This window comes from Haliotis rufescens, unplaced genomic scaffold, assembly GCF_023055435.1.
Source record: "Haliotis rufescens isolate VD_foot unplaced genomic scaffold, xgHalRufe1.0.p SCAF_8, whole genome shotgun sequence".
NCBI classification, from domain to species: Eukaryota; Metazoa; Mollusca; class Gastropoda; order Lepetellida; family Haliotidae; genus Haliotis; species Haliotis rufescens.
Genome location: NW_025964372.1, coordinates 17,454,905 through 17,472,957, shown reverse-complemented (window position 1 = coordinate 17,472,957; position 18,053 = coordinate 17,454,905). Strand labels below are relative to the sequence as shown.

At 41.1% G+C, this 18,053-nt stretch overlaps 1 protein-coding gene across 1 annotated transcript in view; it reads right to left on the bottom strand.

The window, feature by feature from the left end:
* The window catches only part of LOC124144836 (protein eyes shut homolog), a 117,270-nt gene that overhangs the window by 20,322 nt on the left and 78,895 nt on the right, over window positions 1-18,053 (bottom strand). The window contains exons 16-27 of the mRNA XM_046514439.2: window positions 12,596-12,937; window positions 11,638-11,777; window positions 10,919-11,126; window positions 9,956-10,162; window positions 8,472-8,612; window positions 6,796-7,009; window positions 5,684-6,150; window positions 4,885-5,145; window positions 4,213-4,335; window positions 3,669-3,899; window positions 1,147-1,263; window positions 45-158 (exon numbers count right to left, since the gene is read on the bottom strand). Of these exons, the coding sequence (XP_046370395.2) occupies window positions 45-158; window positions 1,147-1,263; window positions 3,669-3,899; window positions 4,213-4,335; window positions 4,885-5,145; window positions 5,684-6,150; window positions 6,796-7,009; window positions 8,472-8,612; window positions 9,956-10,162; window positions 10,919-11,126; window positions 11,638-11,777; window positions 12,596-12,937 (2,565 nt within the window). The remainder of the gene's footprint in view (window positions 1-44; window positions 159-1,146; window positions 1,264-3,668; window positions 3,900-4,212; window positions 4,336-4,884; window positions 5,146-5,683; window positions 6,151-6,795; window positions 7,010-8,471; window positions 8,613-9,955; window positions 10,163-10,918; window positions 11,127-11,637; window positions 11,778-12,595; window positions 12,938-18,053) is intronic.

Below are 18,053 nucleotides of genomic sequence, written 5' to 3'. Positions count from 1 at the left end.
CGAGCTAGTAAAATCCTTAGAGACAGTAATGTGTATGTACTCACCTGTCATACCTGGGCGACAGTCACACCTGTATTTGTTAACGAGGTCCACACAGCTGCTTCCCATACCACAGGGTGAACCAGCACACTCATCGATGTCCACGCTACAGGCTATACCTTGAGAAGGGTAGGAACAGTAATAGGTGAAGCACTCGTAAAACATCAACTGTATTTGTGAAAATGGAAAAGTTCAACTGATCGTGGAGATAGTGTCTTCATTAAAGTCCTATATAGTTCTGATATCCGGTATGTGTAGACTGGCAAAAGTATAAAACAGGCAATTAACAGAATCAGAAGCTGTCAAATCATGCAATAACAACCTGATGTTACTCAGCATTGTTGCATCTTCCTGAGGCCAGGGTGTTTACTGACTAGAAAAATCCAGTTTCCACCCTTGCCGAATTAGGCTGGAATTTATGGGCTCAATCACAGCGCCACCAGTGGCTATTACGAGTTATGTCCCTTCTATGTCCCTCCTATTGACCGATCAGATTCCACCTCTCATTACACTTGCAATTGTGTAAACAAAATGGCGACACCCAGTCAAAACGATCTGATCGATAATCAAAATCTTTATTATGAAAAAACATATCTTACAAAATGCATCAAATCAGGTGAGCACCTTGATTAAAAAAATGAAAACATTTGGATACTATCTGTTGACTTTGTAAAACCTGCAATCGACCCAAATCTGCAGGGCAGTTTAAAAACCAAACGTCGACTTCATTATGCGATTTTGATTGGACTATGCATAGACTTGTTAGTCCAGCCAAAAGATAACTCCATAATTTCAGCCTAGTTCGGCAAGGGTGGAAACTGGGCATTTAAAGTCAGTCAACTCCCTTGCCTTGGGAAATGGAATATTTGAAGCTGTATCTAGTATGCCTGGATAATAAATATATGCCCAGCTTCAGTGCAGAGAAACTATACAACCAAAAAAAAGTTAAGGATCACCCAATCACCAATATAAATATTGTACTGTAGTAATATGAAAGAATCAGGTGATTCTTAACTTATTTTAGTAGTAAGGACACCGATGAAATGAGCATCCTGCATGTCCGGAGTATGATTGCACACTAACACAGCCAGCTTTAGCCAATCCTACCTGTATATCCTGGCATACATTCACACCTGAAGTTGTTGACAAGGTTGACACAGGTGGCATTGTTCTGGCAGGGTCTGGCCAACTCACACTCATCAATGTCCGTCTCGCAATGAGTGCCTGGAGGGTAACAAGTCACTTGATTAGACAGTGCATCACACTCAGTCTCACACGCAGCTTTCCATTCTCTTGGCAATAAATAAATCTTCACTGAAGTACCTAAGCAATATTTCTAATGATGCATGTGTGCTACAGATGAAGGCTTACCACTCATGCAGGTGTTCTTACAAATCCTTGAAGTAGGTGCACTTGTTTTTACTGGTGAGGGTGTTCTACTGACGCAGATGACTGTACTGACATGGATGTTTTACTGTACTGATATGGATGTTACTGACGCAGATGACTGTACTGACATGGATGTTTTACTGTACTGATATGGATGTTACTGACGCAGATGACTGTACTGATATGGATGTTTTACTGTACTGACATGGATGTTACTGACGCAGATGACTGTACTGATATGGATGTTTTACTGTACTGATATGGATGTTACTGACGCAGATGACTGTACTGATATGGATGTTACTGACATGGATGTTACTGATGCAGATGACTGTACTGATATGGATGTTACTGACATGGATGTTACTGATGCAGATGACTGTACTGATATGGATGTTACTGACGCAGATGACTGTAATGATATTGATGTTACTGACGCAGATGACTGTACTGATATGGATGTTTTACTGATGCAGATGACTGTAATGATATGGATGTTTTAATGACGAAGATGACTGTAATGATATGGATGTTTTACTGATGCAGATGACTGTACTGATATGGTTGTTACTGACGCAGATGACTGTACTGATATGGATGTTACTGATGCAGATGACTGTACTGATATGGATGTTACTGACGCAGATGACTGTACTGATATGGATGTTACTGACGCAGATGACTGTACTGATATGGATGTTACTGATGCAGATGACTGTACTGATATGGATGTTACTGATGCAGATGACTGTACTGATATGGATGTTTTACTGATGCAGATGACTGTACTGATATGGATGTTTTACTGATGCAGATGACTGTACTGATATGGATGTTTTACTGATGCAGATGACTGTACTGATATAGATGTTACTGATGCAGATGACTGTACTGATATGGATGTTTTACTGATGCAGATGATTGTACTGATATGGATGTTTTACTGATGCAGATGACTGTACTGATATGAATGTTTTACTGTACTGATATGGATGTTACTGACGCAGTTGACTGTTCTGATATGGATGTTTTACTGATGCAGATGGCTGTACTGATATGGATGTTTTACTGTTCTGATATGGATGTTTTACTGATGCAGATGGCTGTACTGATATGGATGTTTTACTGATGCAGATGACTGTACTGATATGGATGTTACTGATGCAGATGACTGTACTGATATGGATGTTTTACTGTACTGATATGGATGTTTTACTGATGCAGATGACTGTACTGATATGGATGTTTTACTGACGCAGATGGCTGTACTGATATGGATGTTCTACTGATGCAGATGACTGTACTGATATGGATGTTACTGACGCAGATGGCTGTACTGATATGGATGTTTTACTGATGCACATGACTGTACTGATATGGAAGTTACTGATACAGATGACTGTACTGATATGGATGTTTTACTGTTCTGATATGGATGTTTTACTGATGCAGATGACTGTAATGATATGGATGTTTTACTGACGCAGATGACTGTACTGATATGGATGTTACTGATGCAGATGACTGTACTGATATGGATGTTACTGATGCAGATGACTGTACTGATATGGATGTTACTGATGCAGATGTTTTTACTGGTAAGGTAAGGGTCAGAGCTCTAGATAAGCTCTTGTTGTTTGGGTATTTTACCCAGGGGGTTAATTTTGACTGGGTATCCACAATTTTTAGAGGGTATTCAAATATTTTTACCCACCTGTTTCTTGACATTTTGGTATTTTGACTTAAAACCTGTTTCGTAACAATCCCCTTAAATCATTTTAAACTATGTGAATAGTAGTATATCTGTCTACGTCTGTGTCTGCTTGCGGCTCCCTCTCCGGGAAGCCATTTTTGTTTGTAAAACTTAGCATAGTTGGAAAGGCGCTTTTTCAGCGACTGTTTAAGACACAACATGTACATTGACTAGGCACGATGTGCTTTCCAATGGGCATCTATCAGTATAGTTGTCGCACAAGCTTTTCCGAATGTAACTGTCAGCAAGTGAAATTCGCAATTGGCTGATACACAATCATGTTATCTAACAGTTGTAAAATACACAATCATTTTATCTAATAGTTATAATATATGCATTAATTTAATTTCAATAGTGCGTTTATAGTTTTTGCTGCATATTTGATACGCTAGGATTTTATTTGTCTGCGTATTTCAGTTTTTTTAATGCGTATTTTACGCAAATAAACAGCTTATCTCTAGCTCTGATGCAGATCAGCTTCCCTCACCTGTGTAGCCCTGCGGACATGAGCACTTGAAGACTCCCTGCCCCGCCTCCTGACAGGTACCCCCATGCTGGCAGGGGTTGGGGTCACAGGGGCTGATCAGCTCCGTACAGGTCAACCCGGCGAAGTTGGGAGCACACTGACAGCGGAAGCCATTGCTAGCATCGGTGCATGTGCCACCATTCTTGCAGGGGAAATAACTGCACTCGTCTATGTTGGTCTGACAGTTTGCACCTGATAAAACAAGACAAACAAATTGTTAAATTAGAAACAAATGTTTTGATATTTCAAAGAGGGTAACATGTTTCAAGGGTTTTCTACAGTTTAAATGCACAATTTCATCTTATGCCTAAAAATTCCAGAAGTGAGAATGTTGTGAAGTGAACATTGGACTGCAGGATATTAACACCATTCTCACACCAAAGTTAAGCGGAAGGCATTTACGTTAGAGCCTGCCAGACAAAGGCAACACCCTGTTCCTTCCCCCTCTCCTTGAACAGTCTCACCTGAAGGCGTTTCCCTCACACTCTCACCCCCCAACACTTACCTGTGTATCCGGGGTAACACCGACAGATGTAGGCATCCCCCTGCTGCACACAGGTCCCCCCAGACCGACACGGTGAGATCTCACACCCGTAGTCCCTTGACTCACAAGTAGCACCAGTCAAACCTGAATCATTACCAAAGCACACAATGACACACAGTTGGAATACTATTAAATAATATACATCTAACATAGCTGAAAATTCATGAGTTCATGAGATGAAAGATCTATTTCCAAAACATTTTAAGATGATTTATCCCAAACAAGAAATATGAAGACAAACAAAAATTACTTGCTTGATAACCAAGCAGTGTACTTGAATTCACATCAAACTCACTAGGCTCATGAAGATCCGGGGTAGAATAAGTTTTCAGCAACCCATGCTTGCCATTAAAGGCGACTATGCTTGTCGTAAGAGGCGACTAGCGGGATCAGATGGTCAGGCTCGCTGACTTGGTTTATGCATGTCATCTATCCCAATTGCCCGGATCGATGCTCATGATATTAATCACTGCATTGTCTGGTCCAGACTCGATTATTTACAGACCGCTGTCATACAGTTTTAATATTGCTGAGTGTGGCGTTAAACAACAAACAAACTCACTAATGCTCAAATCCACCACCTCCTTGCAACCACAGATTCAAACCACAGACTAGGACCCACACCAAACTCACCTGGAGGACAGACACACCGGGGGCTCCCACCCACCACCTCCATGCAGGTTGCATTGTTCCGGCAGGGACTCAGCTGACACTCCTTGATGTCCACCTGGCAGTTGGGGCCTGTCCAATAGGGGCTGCACACACAACTATATCCACCAATCAGATTGAAGCAGTGACCACCATTCTGACACAGAGTTGCTGATTGGTCACATTCGTCGACGTCTTGGCGACAGTCCTGACCCGTGTATGTTAAAGGGCATTGACACGTGTAGCCTGTTCATGTAGATATGAAGAAGAAGATTGTTCAGAAGAAGTCTACCATTAGGGTGTGCGATTCCATTATTTTAATGTTTGATTTTCATCAATGCGATTTAATGTCATGTTCAAGATTATTGCACATAAATAGTGATAAGCATATATGTGTATGCATGTATGTTTGTGTCTGTGCATGGGTGTGTGTCTGTTTCTGTGTCTGTTTGCATGTCTGTGTGTGTGTGCTTCTACTAGTCCAGACTAATGAGGTTTTATATTGCTAGCCCACTGCGATACCATGCCACAGTTTAACATGAATACCCCACTCAGACACAGTATACTCTAAACCGACTGGTTCAGTTTTTCTACAAGTACCATCTTTTAACATCTTTTAGTGTGATGGTCTGGGGATCAACCACCGATCTTCTGATCTCTGGGCAGACACTCTATCAACAAGACCATGGAGGCAGTCTGTGTCACTTGTATCAAGTAGAGCAGAGTTAGAATATAATAATTTTTATGCAACTTCCAATCAGGATTATTCAGAAAGCATAATTACCATTTTGGTTTGGTGTGCAACTTCCTCCGTTCTGACATGGCGTGGACATGCAGTCGTTGGACTCAAGTTCACAGTACGTCCCTGCAAACTCTCTCGAACACCGACATTTGAAGCCTGCATGTCCATCCGTGTTCTCGACACATGTACCACCGTTCTGACAGGGGTTGGACCGGCAGTCATACACATCCCCTTGACAACGCTTGCCAATGAAACCACCCGTACAGGTACATCTGTAGCCCTCGACAATGCTGTTGTCAAGGAAACAGGTGCCACCATGGAGACAGGGGTTAGGGAAGCAGGGATCCACATCAGTGTCACAGTTCCTGCCTGTGTATGGGTATGGACACTGACAGACGTACATGTTGCCGACGTCAATGCAGGTGCCGTGGTTGTTACATGGGTTGCTATGGCAATCATCAATATGGACGTTACACACATCTCCTGTCATGCCTGGGGCGCACTCGCAACTGGAACACAATATTTGAATGTCACCATTTTATACATCCACATAATTAGTTCAATCTCAAATGATGGAAGAAAAATATAGTTAAGTATGTGTTTATTCATGTGATCTTGGTAGCCTGAAGCAATATGTGCTGCAGACTCCTAATAGGTGTGGCAGTAGGGGTGTGTACAGGAGGCAATGAGTTGGGTTTCACACCCCTTTCTCAGCTGTGTCAGAATGTGTCATTTCAGTGTAAATAAAAATGATGCACGTCAAAGAGGATTATCACTTTGGAGCAACTGTGCGCATTGGCATAGTGCTGACAGACGAGGGGTCATAATCAAGGATCCTGGCACAAGAAAGGGACATGATTCTCTACATCAAATTGTGGTGAGTAATGGACCACCAACTCTTTTTTCTACACTGATTGTGGTATTATAGCTTAACCCTAAACGGGCCCCATCCTTAAATGGGCCTCAGCCAAACAGACAGGGGAGATAATTCTCACTAACAATCTGCTGAGTGCAAACACATGGCACCAGCCACATGCTTGTGTACTGCTACAATTATGGTAATTAGGCAATGAACGAAGATATCTTAGTCTTATCGCCAAACTGATCCTGTCTACCTGTCTGTAGTGAGGTTGGTGATGAGACGGAGTACCTACCTGTAGTGGTTGACTCTATCCACACACACCTGGTAGTGCTGGCATGGGTTGGAGATGCAGTCATCTACGTTCACATCACAACTGATGCCAGTGAAGCCTGGCCGACACTTACAGCCGAAGGTGTTGAGGGCAGGTTCATAACACACGCCCTTATTCAAACATGGCTGACTTGCACATTCATTGATGTCCACCTCACAGTTCTTCCCTCCGTAACCTAGGAAACAAGGGAGGATAATCAGTGACTTGAACAGTTTCAGAAAAAATCAAACCTTGAAACCTAACTTTTTCAAACACACAACAATGGCATACAAAATCCAATACATAACAAGCCACCCCAAACATTTACTAATTCCATTTTAAATTGAATTCTCAATCTGCCATTTGACCATTATTTTATAAAAATAAAATGAAAAGCATGGGGTTTTTTTCAATGCAAGCTGTGTGTTAACCAAAATATGAGTGCTAAATAATATTATCACCAACATTTGCAATAGTTTATGATCAAACAAAACATTTCATTGACATCTGTCATCCATATTTAAATAGGATCTCTGTAAATACTTATGGACTTAATATGCTTAACCGAAAAACTGGAGAGATCATACACAGTACAAGAAAACATAAGTTGTCAAAGGGTAGAAAAGAATGTCTATTCCTTTCCTTTTTCTTCGGCCCTCCAAACAGGAAGTTTCACACAAAGAAACAGTAAATCAAACCAAAAAGTTGTGCTTTCTAATTGCATGCCCATTTTGAGTAAATGTAAGATAAAATCAAAAAACTAATATGATGTTGTTTCAAGTAAGTAGGATTTGATACCATAGTATGACAGTATTCCAGTCATATCACAGTGTGGTAGCATGATGAGGGCGAAAAGCCCGAAGTGATGCAAGTCTCCAACGTTTACCACTTAATTGGGTGAAACCCATGCACACGGGTATGGAACTGCCAAACCTAGAAACCCAATAGGGGCGAACTGGGAATTCAACCCATGATCTTAGGTTTCTGGCTTGCCTAAGGCATGTAACTCTGCACAGCAAATTGCAGCACCTTAGACGACTGGGCCGCCTGTGACCCCTGTTGTTTCCAGGCTGTGATAATGTGCCAACCCCAAAATAAACATAAGACACTGCAGTCAGTATACTACCGTATTCAACGTAATAAGCGCCCCGTAATAAACGGCAATATTTCCTAATATATTGGCTAGTGAACAATCCCAATTAGCACCCCTTCCGATTGATCAATATACACAAGACTTATTTATTCGCGTATAATACACACTCGTGTGCTATATGAACCCTTAATTATGGGCAATTAAATTCTTGAAAAATATATCTGTCGTATATCAACATTTCAGGCTGTCAGCATAAACCACGAAATTTATCTTTCAACTATGTTTTTTCCCAAAAAATAATATTCTAATAAGAGCCCCCTATTTTTAATTTTAAGAGCGCCCTGGCGCTTATTACGTCGTATACGGTATTCCTTTTTTATAGGGATATATATCTTTCTCTCCACGATACACAAATCTCATTCTCACATGTCAAGTGTATATTTAAATAGAATGACATATCTGATTATCCCTATCGAAAGTTGAGTAGTATATATGCTAAATGGTCCAGAGCTTGCAGCTCAGTCTCTACGATTGCTGTTAATATCTTGAGCTCTAAGATGCATACCTTCCACACAGGAACAATTATAGAAGTTGATGCTGTCACGGCAAGTGCCACCATTACGACAAGGAGTCGAGGAACACTCGTTGATCTCAGTTTCGCATCTGTTGCCATGGTAACCAGGTTTACAAAAACATGTGTATCCGCCTAAAACGGAAAATAGATTAATGTGTTCAATATACAAATATCCAGAGAAATAATTGAACTAAATGGTGTTGAAACCTTTAAGAGAGAGTGTATGAGGAGTGAACCAGCTATTGTGTGATCCATGCCATCAGTGCACATTAAAGGGCCAGAACGTTGATAGTTCTGGATGTTTTTGATTCAAGCATGAAATTATTTCTGAGTGTACGTGATGTCACACCAATACCTATAGAGCTTTGACAGCGAAGACAACAACCCAAGCGCTGCGTAGAAGAAACTCACTTCGGTCATGTGTTCATTAGAGCAAAATTGAAGAGAAAGCTTCTGTGTTTTTCTTAAGGATGAGTTACAAATTACTTATAGCCAGCTTAATTGGATTAGAAGCCAGCGTTTATCAAATCCTAGATTACAATACAAATGCCTTGGTCGTATGAAGCCAATCACCTTACAGAAACAAGGCAGAAGTATTCCCCGAAAACAGCGCTTCCTGACCTGAGTGCACTAATGAATTGGTCACTGAAGCAGAAAATTCTGAATAAGCTATTGTTTGCTCAACGCTCAACATTCTGGCACTTTATGGAGATTTACATGAAGTGTTTTCAGATTTACAGGTGTTATTGAGTACTTGATGCCAGAAGTTTCATTTGGAACCTGCATATTACTTATGATATTGCTTATTAATGTTGAAAAAAGCATACGTATTTGTAACTACACATGGCAATCTCTCTGTTCGTGAACTCTCACAATTAAGTTGTGTTTAGGCATGATATCATGCTGGGATGCTGGGACATCAAAATGCACCACATGAAGTCTGATGCTATCACAGCAACTGAAAACGCAAGGTTAGCAGAACGTGGAAAGAAACAACCGAATCCAAGTTATTCTGATAAATACTGATCAAACAATAATCAATGTGGTATCCATATTGCCAAGCTGAATGGCATGTTTATCAAATTTGGAATTAGGGAATATAATCAAGAAAAGCAATCATTCGCAAGTCTTAAAGATTTCCGTGATCACATTTACCAATTTTCGACCATTCAGACTGCAGCACACAAGAAAATACCAAGGGATACTTTTTGAGTTGTTATAGGCACTTAGAAGTTGGATGTAACCATGACACAGAGTATATCCTTCACCTGATGAAGGGGCAAAAGGAGAGGTGAAACCCCTGACCTTCTGTTCTCGGGGCAGATGCTCTACCACCAGATCACGGAGGCGGTCTGAAGGGGCAAGAGGTAGCCCTGGAAAGTTGTGCATGTAAAGAAGTTCTTATCCATAATACTCTTTGTCATGAAGAGATCTTTTGGTGTCAAGGATGTATCAAGACAATGTTCTGAACCTACCAGAAGGCTTCTCCACACATACAGCATTGTCCCCACACGGGTTGACGAACTGACACTGTCGTATGACTGCCTCACAGTTCTTTCCCATGAAGCCCTCCACACAGTCACATCGATATCCACCAATCAGGTTCACACACGTCCCATTGAAGTGACATGGAAGACCTTGACATTCGTTGATATCGGACTCACAATGGCTTCCAGAGTACCCTGTAATGTAATGTGTCTTATCAAAGACATATATAGATCTTTGGTCTAATCAACAAAAACAAATGTCCTTAAATGAGATCTGACTATAGCCATTAAGATTCTATTTGTTGGATCGCAGACCTGCTGACCATTTTTCTTCAAAATTTGAAAAACTATAATAATCTGAGATTACTGTGTTACTAAAAAAACCAGCTATAAAACTTATTAAAAATAAAATTTGTCATTAATATTTCCCCAATTTGTTCAGTCTATGAGATGTAGAGAAATTCCTTGCATAATAAATTACTTTTCCGAAATTAACTGAATGAGTGGGTATAGCTTTACGCCGCTTTTAGTAATATTCCAGCAATATCATGGTGAAGGACACCAGAAATTGTACCCATGTGCAGAATCGAACCTGGGTCTATGATGTGACAAGCGAAAGCTTTAACCACCAGGCTACCCCACAGCCCCAAAATTATCTCCCTTTGTCTTCCAAGAAAATATGACAAAAAAACAAGCTCCTAGTAGATGATGGTGCTAAAGATGGAAAATTTATAGGTCATTCGGTCTGGACCAGACAATCCAGTGATTAATACTATGATCAACGGTCCATGCCTTTAGGATACAATGTCCACGCCTTAAGGGTACGATGACAGTCAATCAACCAGGTCACTGAGTCTGACCACTTCTACACCAGAAGACCTACAGGGAGATCTACTCCAACTTCAAAAACAATGAAAAGCAAACACTGAGTTTACATCAAGTGATGCCTACCTTCCCCACAGTCGCAGGTGTAAGAACCAAACGTGTTGTTACATCTGCCCATGTTCAGGCATGGTGAGTTGTCTCCCTTGCACTCATCAACATCGTCGCTGCACGTGATTCCCTTGAAGTTGTTGGGGCATTTACAGGTAAAGTTGTTGAAGCCGTCGATACACAAACCACCATTAGCACATGGTCGTGGTTTGCACTCATCAGTCTCCTAGAACACCAAAACACCAGAACATGGAGACACAATTCTCACACTTAGTAAATGGATTAAAGGCTACACAGTGGAGATTATCAATATCTGTGTGAACAAGAATGTATGAATTCTTAAATTCTTAAATTTGGTACATAAACTCCAACCTTTTAGAACGTTTCAAAATTTCGCAAAGCCCTAGCATTTGATCTTATTTGTTTACCCTCAATTCATTTCCAACTGACTTGACAGATATTATTGTGACACCAAAGTGTATACCGTATTTCCTCTATTAGACGCCAAGCCTCTAATAGAAGCAGGGTCAATTGTTCAGTGCCCAAAATAGAAGCCGGGCCTCTAATAGACGCCGGGTCGATCAATTCATACAATTTCCATTTCGTGACGTTTCAGGACATTCATGGTCATAGTGAAATGGGGGTATTAATAGAAGCCGGGCCTCAAATTTACGCCGGGTCAAAGGCTTGTCCAAAATAAATAGAAGCCTGGGCGTCTAATAGAGGAAATATGGTACCTGTTGACAGTAGCGGCCCTCCCAGCCAGGGCCACAGATGCAGGTGTAGTTGTTGACACGGTCATCACAAGTGGCACCATTCACACACAGATGCCGCACCGGCCCACGACAGTCATCAATGTCCACCTCACACCGGCGCCCTGGTCAGAAACATACACAGTGAAAACTCCTTAAATGAAAGGTTTTAATTAGGCCTTACATCCCCCACAAACCCAACCTCACATCATTTTATTGCCTCCAAGTACCCCGAGACAAAGAAAATCACGATATATCCCATACATAATCATGTGAATTTCATCCATCAAAAGTTAATATACACACATGCCTTAATCATTTTCTTAAAAAAAAAAAATCTGAATTTTTTAATGCCTCCAGACTCATTTTTGGGATAAAATTCAAATAATTCACTGGGACAGTGCAGACATTAGGCAACAGACCCATTCTGTTGATGGACCATGAAATTACAGTATCTTAAACTTTACATCACGTTTCATCAAAGGATTTCGAGTATCATTTAGATCATTCATATCTTATATGGCGTGCAAATTGGTGGTCTACCTTGAAGCTCTCATAAAATCTTCATAAAACCATCTTTCATTATCATTAAGCTTTGTAAAATTATCAATCAAGGCTGTGGTAAAACATTTAAGCTATTAAAGAAAATCTAATTAGAACTAATGATGATTAGCAGAAAACCAACATCACGCAACATTGATCATAGATAGGGCTGGAGGTATTTTGTATAATGTTTATCACAGAATGTTTGTGTAAACTTTTTGAAATTAGTTTTTGAAAACTTTCAAACGAGGTAACAAAAAACGGGTTTGTTTTTATTGGAGCCATTTTATCAAAATTTTCTAAATATATATAAGAATATTTTATCAATATAAGTTTATCAGTATAGGATAGAGTGTTTGATCTTGTGACCTCACACAAATTACATTTGACATTCTCCTACCTGTGAATCCCAAAGGACACTGACAGGAGTACGAAGCTCGTCCATCTGCACACGTGCCACCATTGTAGCAGGGTCCAGATGCACATTCGTCTATATCGTGGTCACATGACCTTCCCGTGTATCCGGCCGCACACAAACAGGTGTAGCTATTGACCAGGTCCACACACGTAGAGCCAAATAAACACAGGCCTGACACACAGTCGTCGATGTCCACGGAACATGTTGCACCCGTAAAACCGCTAGCGCAGACACAAGTGAAGCTGTTGATGCCATCTTGACAAGTGCCACCATTTTTACATGGCGCCACCTGACAGTCATCTATGTCTGTCGCACAGTCAGATCCTGAAAATTATTTTCATTTGTGAGAAACTTTTTTCAAATATTAATACATGAGTGAGTGAGTGAGTGAGTGAGTGAGGGAGGGAGGGAGGGAGGGACACAGTTTTATGCCACTTTAAGGTGATGTAAGGAAAAATTGGGTTTAACATAATAAGGCTTGCTGTCTTCAGTTTCAAGATTATTTCACTTATAATAGCGATATGCATGCACATTTGTACGCTCAATTGTCCAAGCCCACTGAGAAACTATGCCACAGATTAACATGGAGACACCTCTGAGACACATCCTTAAGTGTCTTTTGGCAAACCAAGGCCAGGGAATTGGATCACCGACCTTACACTCACCAGGCAGACACTCTATACACCAGGGGTGGTCGGGTAGCCTTGTGGTTAAAGCGTTCGCTCGTCACGCCGAAGACCCGGGTTCGATCCCTGACATGGGTACAATGTGTGAAGCCCATTTCTGGTGTCCCCCACTGTGATATTGCTGGAATATTGCTAAAAGGGGCGTAAAACCATACTCACTCACTCACTCACTCTATACACCACACATGAGCAAGTTTCCAGCAATATAGCCAGGGGCATTCCAGAAAAGGACTTCATACATTGTATCCATGTGGGAAATCAAACCCAGACCTTCAGTGTGAGGAGTGAATGCTTTAACCAAAACACTACTCCACTGTTCCTTAAGCATGAACTATATATTAAATTATTCTATGTGTACACACACAGTACAACTGTGGACAATATATATATTACTTTCACAGGGGGATCATCTTCCCGAGGCAAGAGAGTAAACTGACTTTAAAAGTCCAGTTTCTACCCTTGCTGAACTAGGCTGGAATTCCTGGGTTCGATCGTAGCGCCACCAGTGGCTATTGCGAGTTATGTCCCTTCTAAGCTTCTCCTGTGGACCAATCAGATTCCACCTCTCGTATCACTTGCATTTGCTTCAAAGGCAAAACAGCGGCGCCTTGTGAAGACAATCTGATCGATAATCAAAGTCTACATTATGATACAACGGGTCTTACATCGCGAAATGCATGAAATCACGTGAGTACCTTGATTAAAAACATAAAAAAGATTTTGAAAATATCTGTTGACAACGAGCTGGCGATGCACATGCTTTGCAAATCCTGCAATCAACCGAAATCTGCATGACAGTTTATGAACCGGATTTCGATTTCATTGAACGATTTTGATTGGACTATGCATAGACTCGTCTGTCCAGCCAAAATGTAACTCCATAATACCAGCCTAGTTCAGCAAGGGTGGAAACGGGACTTTTATCATCAGTTAACTCACTTGCCTCGGGAAAATGCAGGGGGACAGGCAGTTAGCTTTGTGGTTAGAGTGTTCACTCCTAATGGCATCCCAGGTTGGATGCCATACTGTGACATTAAAGACAGGCAGGCTTAATCTCATCCTCCTACCATGGATCCGAGTCCTGCCAGGATCTGTCAATCCAACCAAGGATCTGAGCCCTACCAAGGATCTGTCAGTCCAACCATGGATCCGACTCCTACCATGGATCTGGGTTCTACCAAGGATCTGTCAGACCCATCATGGACCTCAGTCTTATGTCTATATATGAATCATCTTCACGTGGCAAGAGAATTAACTGACTTTAAAAGTCCAGTTTCCACCCTTGCCGAACTAGGCACTACGAGTTATATCCTTTCTAAGCTTCTCCTATGGACCAACCAGATTCCACCTCTCATATCACTTGCATTTCCTTTAAACAAAATGTCGGCGCCCAGTCAAGACAATCTGATTGATAAACAAAATCTATATTGTGATAAAACGGGTCTTACATCGAAAAGTGCATCAAATCACGTGAACACCTTGATTAAAAACACGAAAAGATTTGGAAAATATCTGTGGACAAGTTGGTGGTGCACATGCTTTGCAAATCCTGCAATCGACTGAAAGCTGCATGATAGTTTACGAACCAGATTCCGATTTCGTTGCGCGATTTTGATTGGACTCGAATATGAATAGACTCAATAGTCCAGCCAAAAGGTAACTCCATAATACCAGGCTAGTTCAGCAAGGTTTGAAACTGGACTTTTATAGTCAGTTAACTTTCTGCCTAGGGAAGATGTGTATGAATCGGCTCTGTAGAAGTCTGTAAATTATTGTACTTAAAAAAACTTTCTGAAAAAACAAGAAGGTATCAGTCACATCTCCATGAGAGAACTTTCTTTGATCATTAAGTGGTAGGCCTGAAGTAATTCTCCATTTTTTGTGGCAGCAGGTGCTCCTGGTGAAAAAAAACCACACCAGCCTCACACTAACATGTAACACCCACAGAACAGCCTCAATAAATTATGACATTGTAAGGACCCATATGCTCCTTTCTTCAGACATGACAACTTAATTTTCATTTAAAAAAAATAATTATATGCTATCATCAAGAGATAAACTCAAGAACAGTTCACACAAATTCCCTGGACACTGCTCTCTGAGACAGTCCATCTATTTCTCATCGCCAACAGCATCAGGTCACATGACACTCAAGACATGGATCCTCAAGAAACTAAAATCCTTTTTGCATTTGGCATTTTCAACCATTTCATTTTTTTGATGAGACACCTAAACCTATTGGCGAACTTGTGTTTTTCCCCTTAATAACTGCAGCAGCTCAGACATGTAGGATAATCACATTTCCTTCTACAGCCCAAGAACACTTATCTCCAGTGTCTCCAGTGTTAGCATCTTGCCACGGATATATACATGTATGTCCTGTGTTGATCTTGGAGGGAATATTCCACAGAGACTCTGGTGTTAGAAATTGGCATTTTTTAGTCTTGCAGTCTTGCAAATATGCCAATATCCAACTTAAAAGAAACTGAACAAAAAAATAGTCTGTGAGTTCGCTCGTCATGCCGAAGACCAGGGTTTGATTCCCCAAATGGGTACAATGTGTGAAGCCCATTTCTGGTGCCCCCGCCGTGATATTGCTGGAATATTGCTAAAAGTGGCATAAGACCATATTCACTCACTCACTTACGCAACCTGAGTAACACACACATATAAAACATTGCTTTATATTAAAGAAACTAAATTGACAACCCTTGACAATAGGGTGTGACCTTACGAATGTGTAAATCGAAGTCTACTAGAGATATGCTGTCACCGTGGGACATGGTAAAGATGGTGACACACCACTCAGGAGTCTCCTATCCCAGGTCTGCCTCTTCATTCCTATAACTGACACTGGGGGGTTTTAATGGATCGATTCAACGACATTTCAGACTCTCAAGGGTCCTTTTGCTCCTTTAATAATAATCTAATCATTATTGTGGATAGGGAATAGGATTTGTCTCCGTCTGACGACCAGCTGCCCTATCACTGTCGTCCATTGGGTGCTGGCCACCATGCCAGGTGGAGATACACGACAGACATCACGCACAAATTAAACGGTCAACTCCACATAACAAATAATCGTCTTTGACATCTAAGGAACTCTCAGTCATGATGACACAAGGAAAATGTAGCACATATATCATTGTCACATTTTCAGGTGGCCTAAACATTATATCATAATTCTCATCAAATATATGACAAGATAAAACTTTCTGTTCGCAGTTCTTGGATAGGATATATGCATTTATATGTTGCAGTTTGGCAAGAATCACGAAATGAAGAATATTTCAGTCAAAAGTTTTTCATTGGTTGCTACCTATACCATAATGTTTAAGAGTTTTGAGTTTGGTTCAGCACCACTTTGAACAGTATTCCAGTTATATCACAGCGTGTCAGCTTGACGTGGGAGGAAAGCCTGAAGTGATGCAGGTCTCAGACGTTTACCACTTTGGTGAAATCCATCAGCACGAGTATGGTCCTGAGAAACCTAGAAACATAACTGGGGGCCAACCAGCATTCAAATCCACGACCATAGTTTCCTGGCATGCCTAAGGGACACAACTCTGCACAGTGTTATACTATAATGCATATAATTACAACTTGGTGTTGTCAGACGTCCACTGTTTGCTGAACAAGCAATGAAACACCAGCCATGATCTCTCTCCCCCCCCTCCCCCCTACCCCACCAGCTTTTAGAAAGCTAGTCACAGGACATTAATTGGTGTTGACATGTGTCCACTTCCTATTGCTGAACAAGCATCGACTCCAGACTACACCACTGTGCTCTCACAGCCGACTGTGAGTGTCTTGTCCCATCACAGGCGAGCTACTTACTGTCAGACCCATCACAACCAGACAGCTTGAAGTTTAGACTGACATGCCACACTGATTAGAATGTCAGCAAATGAAAGAGACTTTCATAAACGGTCGTCCAAGGTCACTAATCTCTAACTGAACGTTATACATCGATATTTTTCTGTTAGATGAAGGATGAATCCGTGGTCTAAATGCGGCGCAAGTCAAAGTGCAGAACTGCATCCTAAATTGCTTCATGTTTCATCTACCCTTGCTCATGCATGTGTATCATTGAAGTGGTGATACAGGAAATATTTCTCTGGTACTTCAAGTTCAGCCTGGTATAGTCAGTGTTTCAGATATAGAATAGATATTTCATCAGGATTGGTCAATACACCAAAATAAAACAGACAACAGTAAATAAAACAAAAAAATATTGAAAGGGTTCATTTGGAGTGAATTCTTTTTAAAAAAAACTTGAAATATAAGTTAAAATGAAATTACAAACAATAGCATGTCTTAAAAGCATATTGTCTTCAACTCGACTTTGACACTATTTTATGTAAACCGTCCATTATTTACGAGAATTTCCCTGCCTCTGAGAAATGACTTCAAAACAGGGATTAAACTTATGTTGGTAACTTTCAGTGAGTGAGTGAGTGAGTGAGTGAGTGAGTGAGTGAGTGAGTGAGTGAGTGAGTGAGTGAGTGAGTGAGTGAGTGAGTGAGTGAGTGAGTGAGTGAGTGAGTGAGTGAGTGAGTGAGTGGGTGGGTGGGTGGGTGGGTGGGTGGGTGGGTTGGGTTTGACACCGCTTTTAACAGTATTCCAGTTATATCGCGGCGTGTCAGCTTAATGTGGGAGGAAAGCCCGAAGTGATGCAGGTCTCAGACGTTTACCACTTCGGTCAAACCTATGAGCACAGGTATGGTGCTGACAAACCTAGAAACATAATTGGG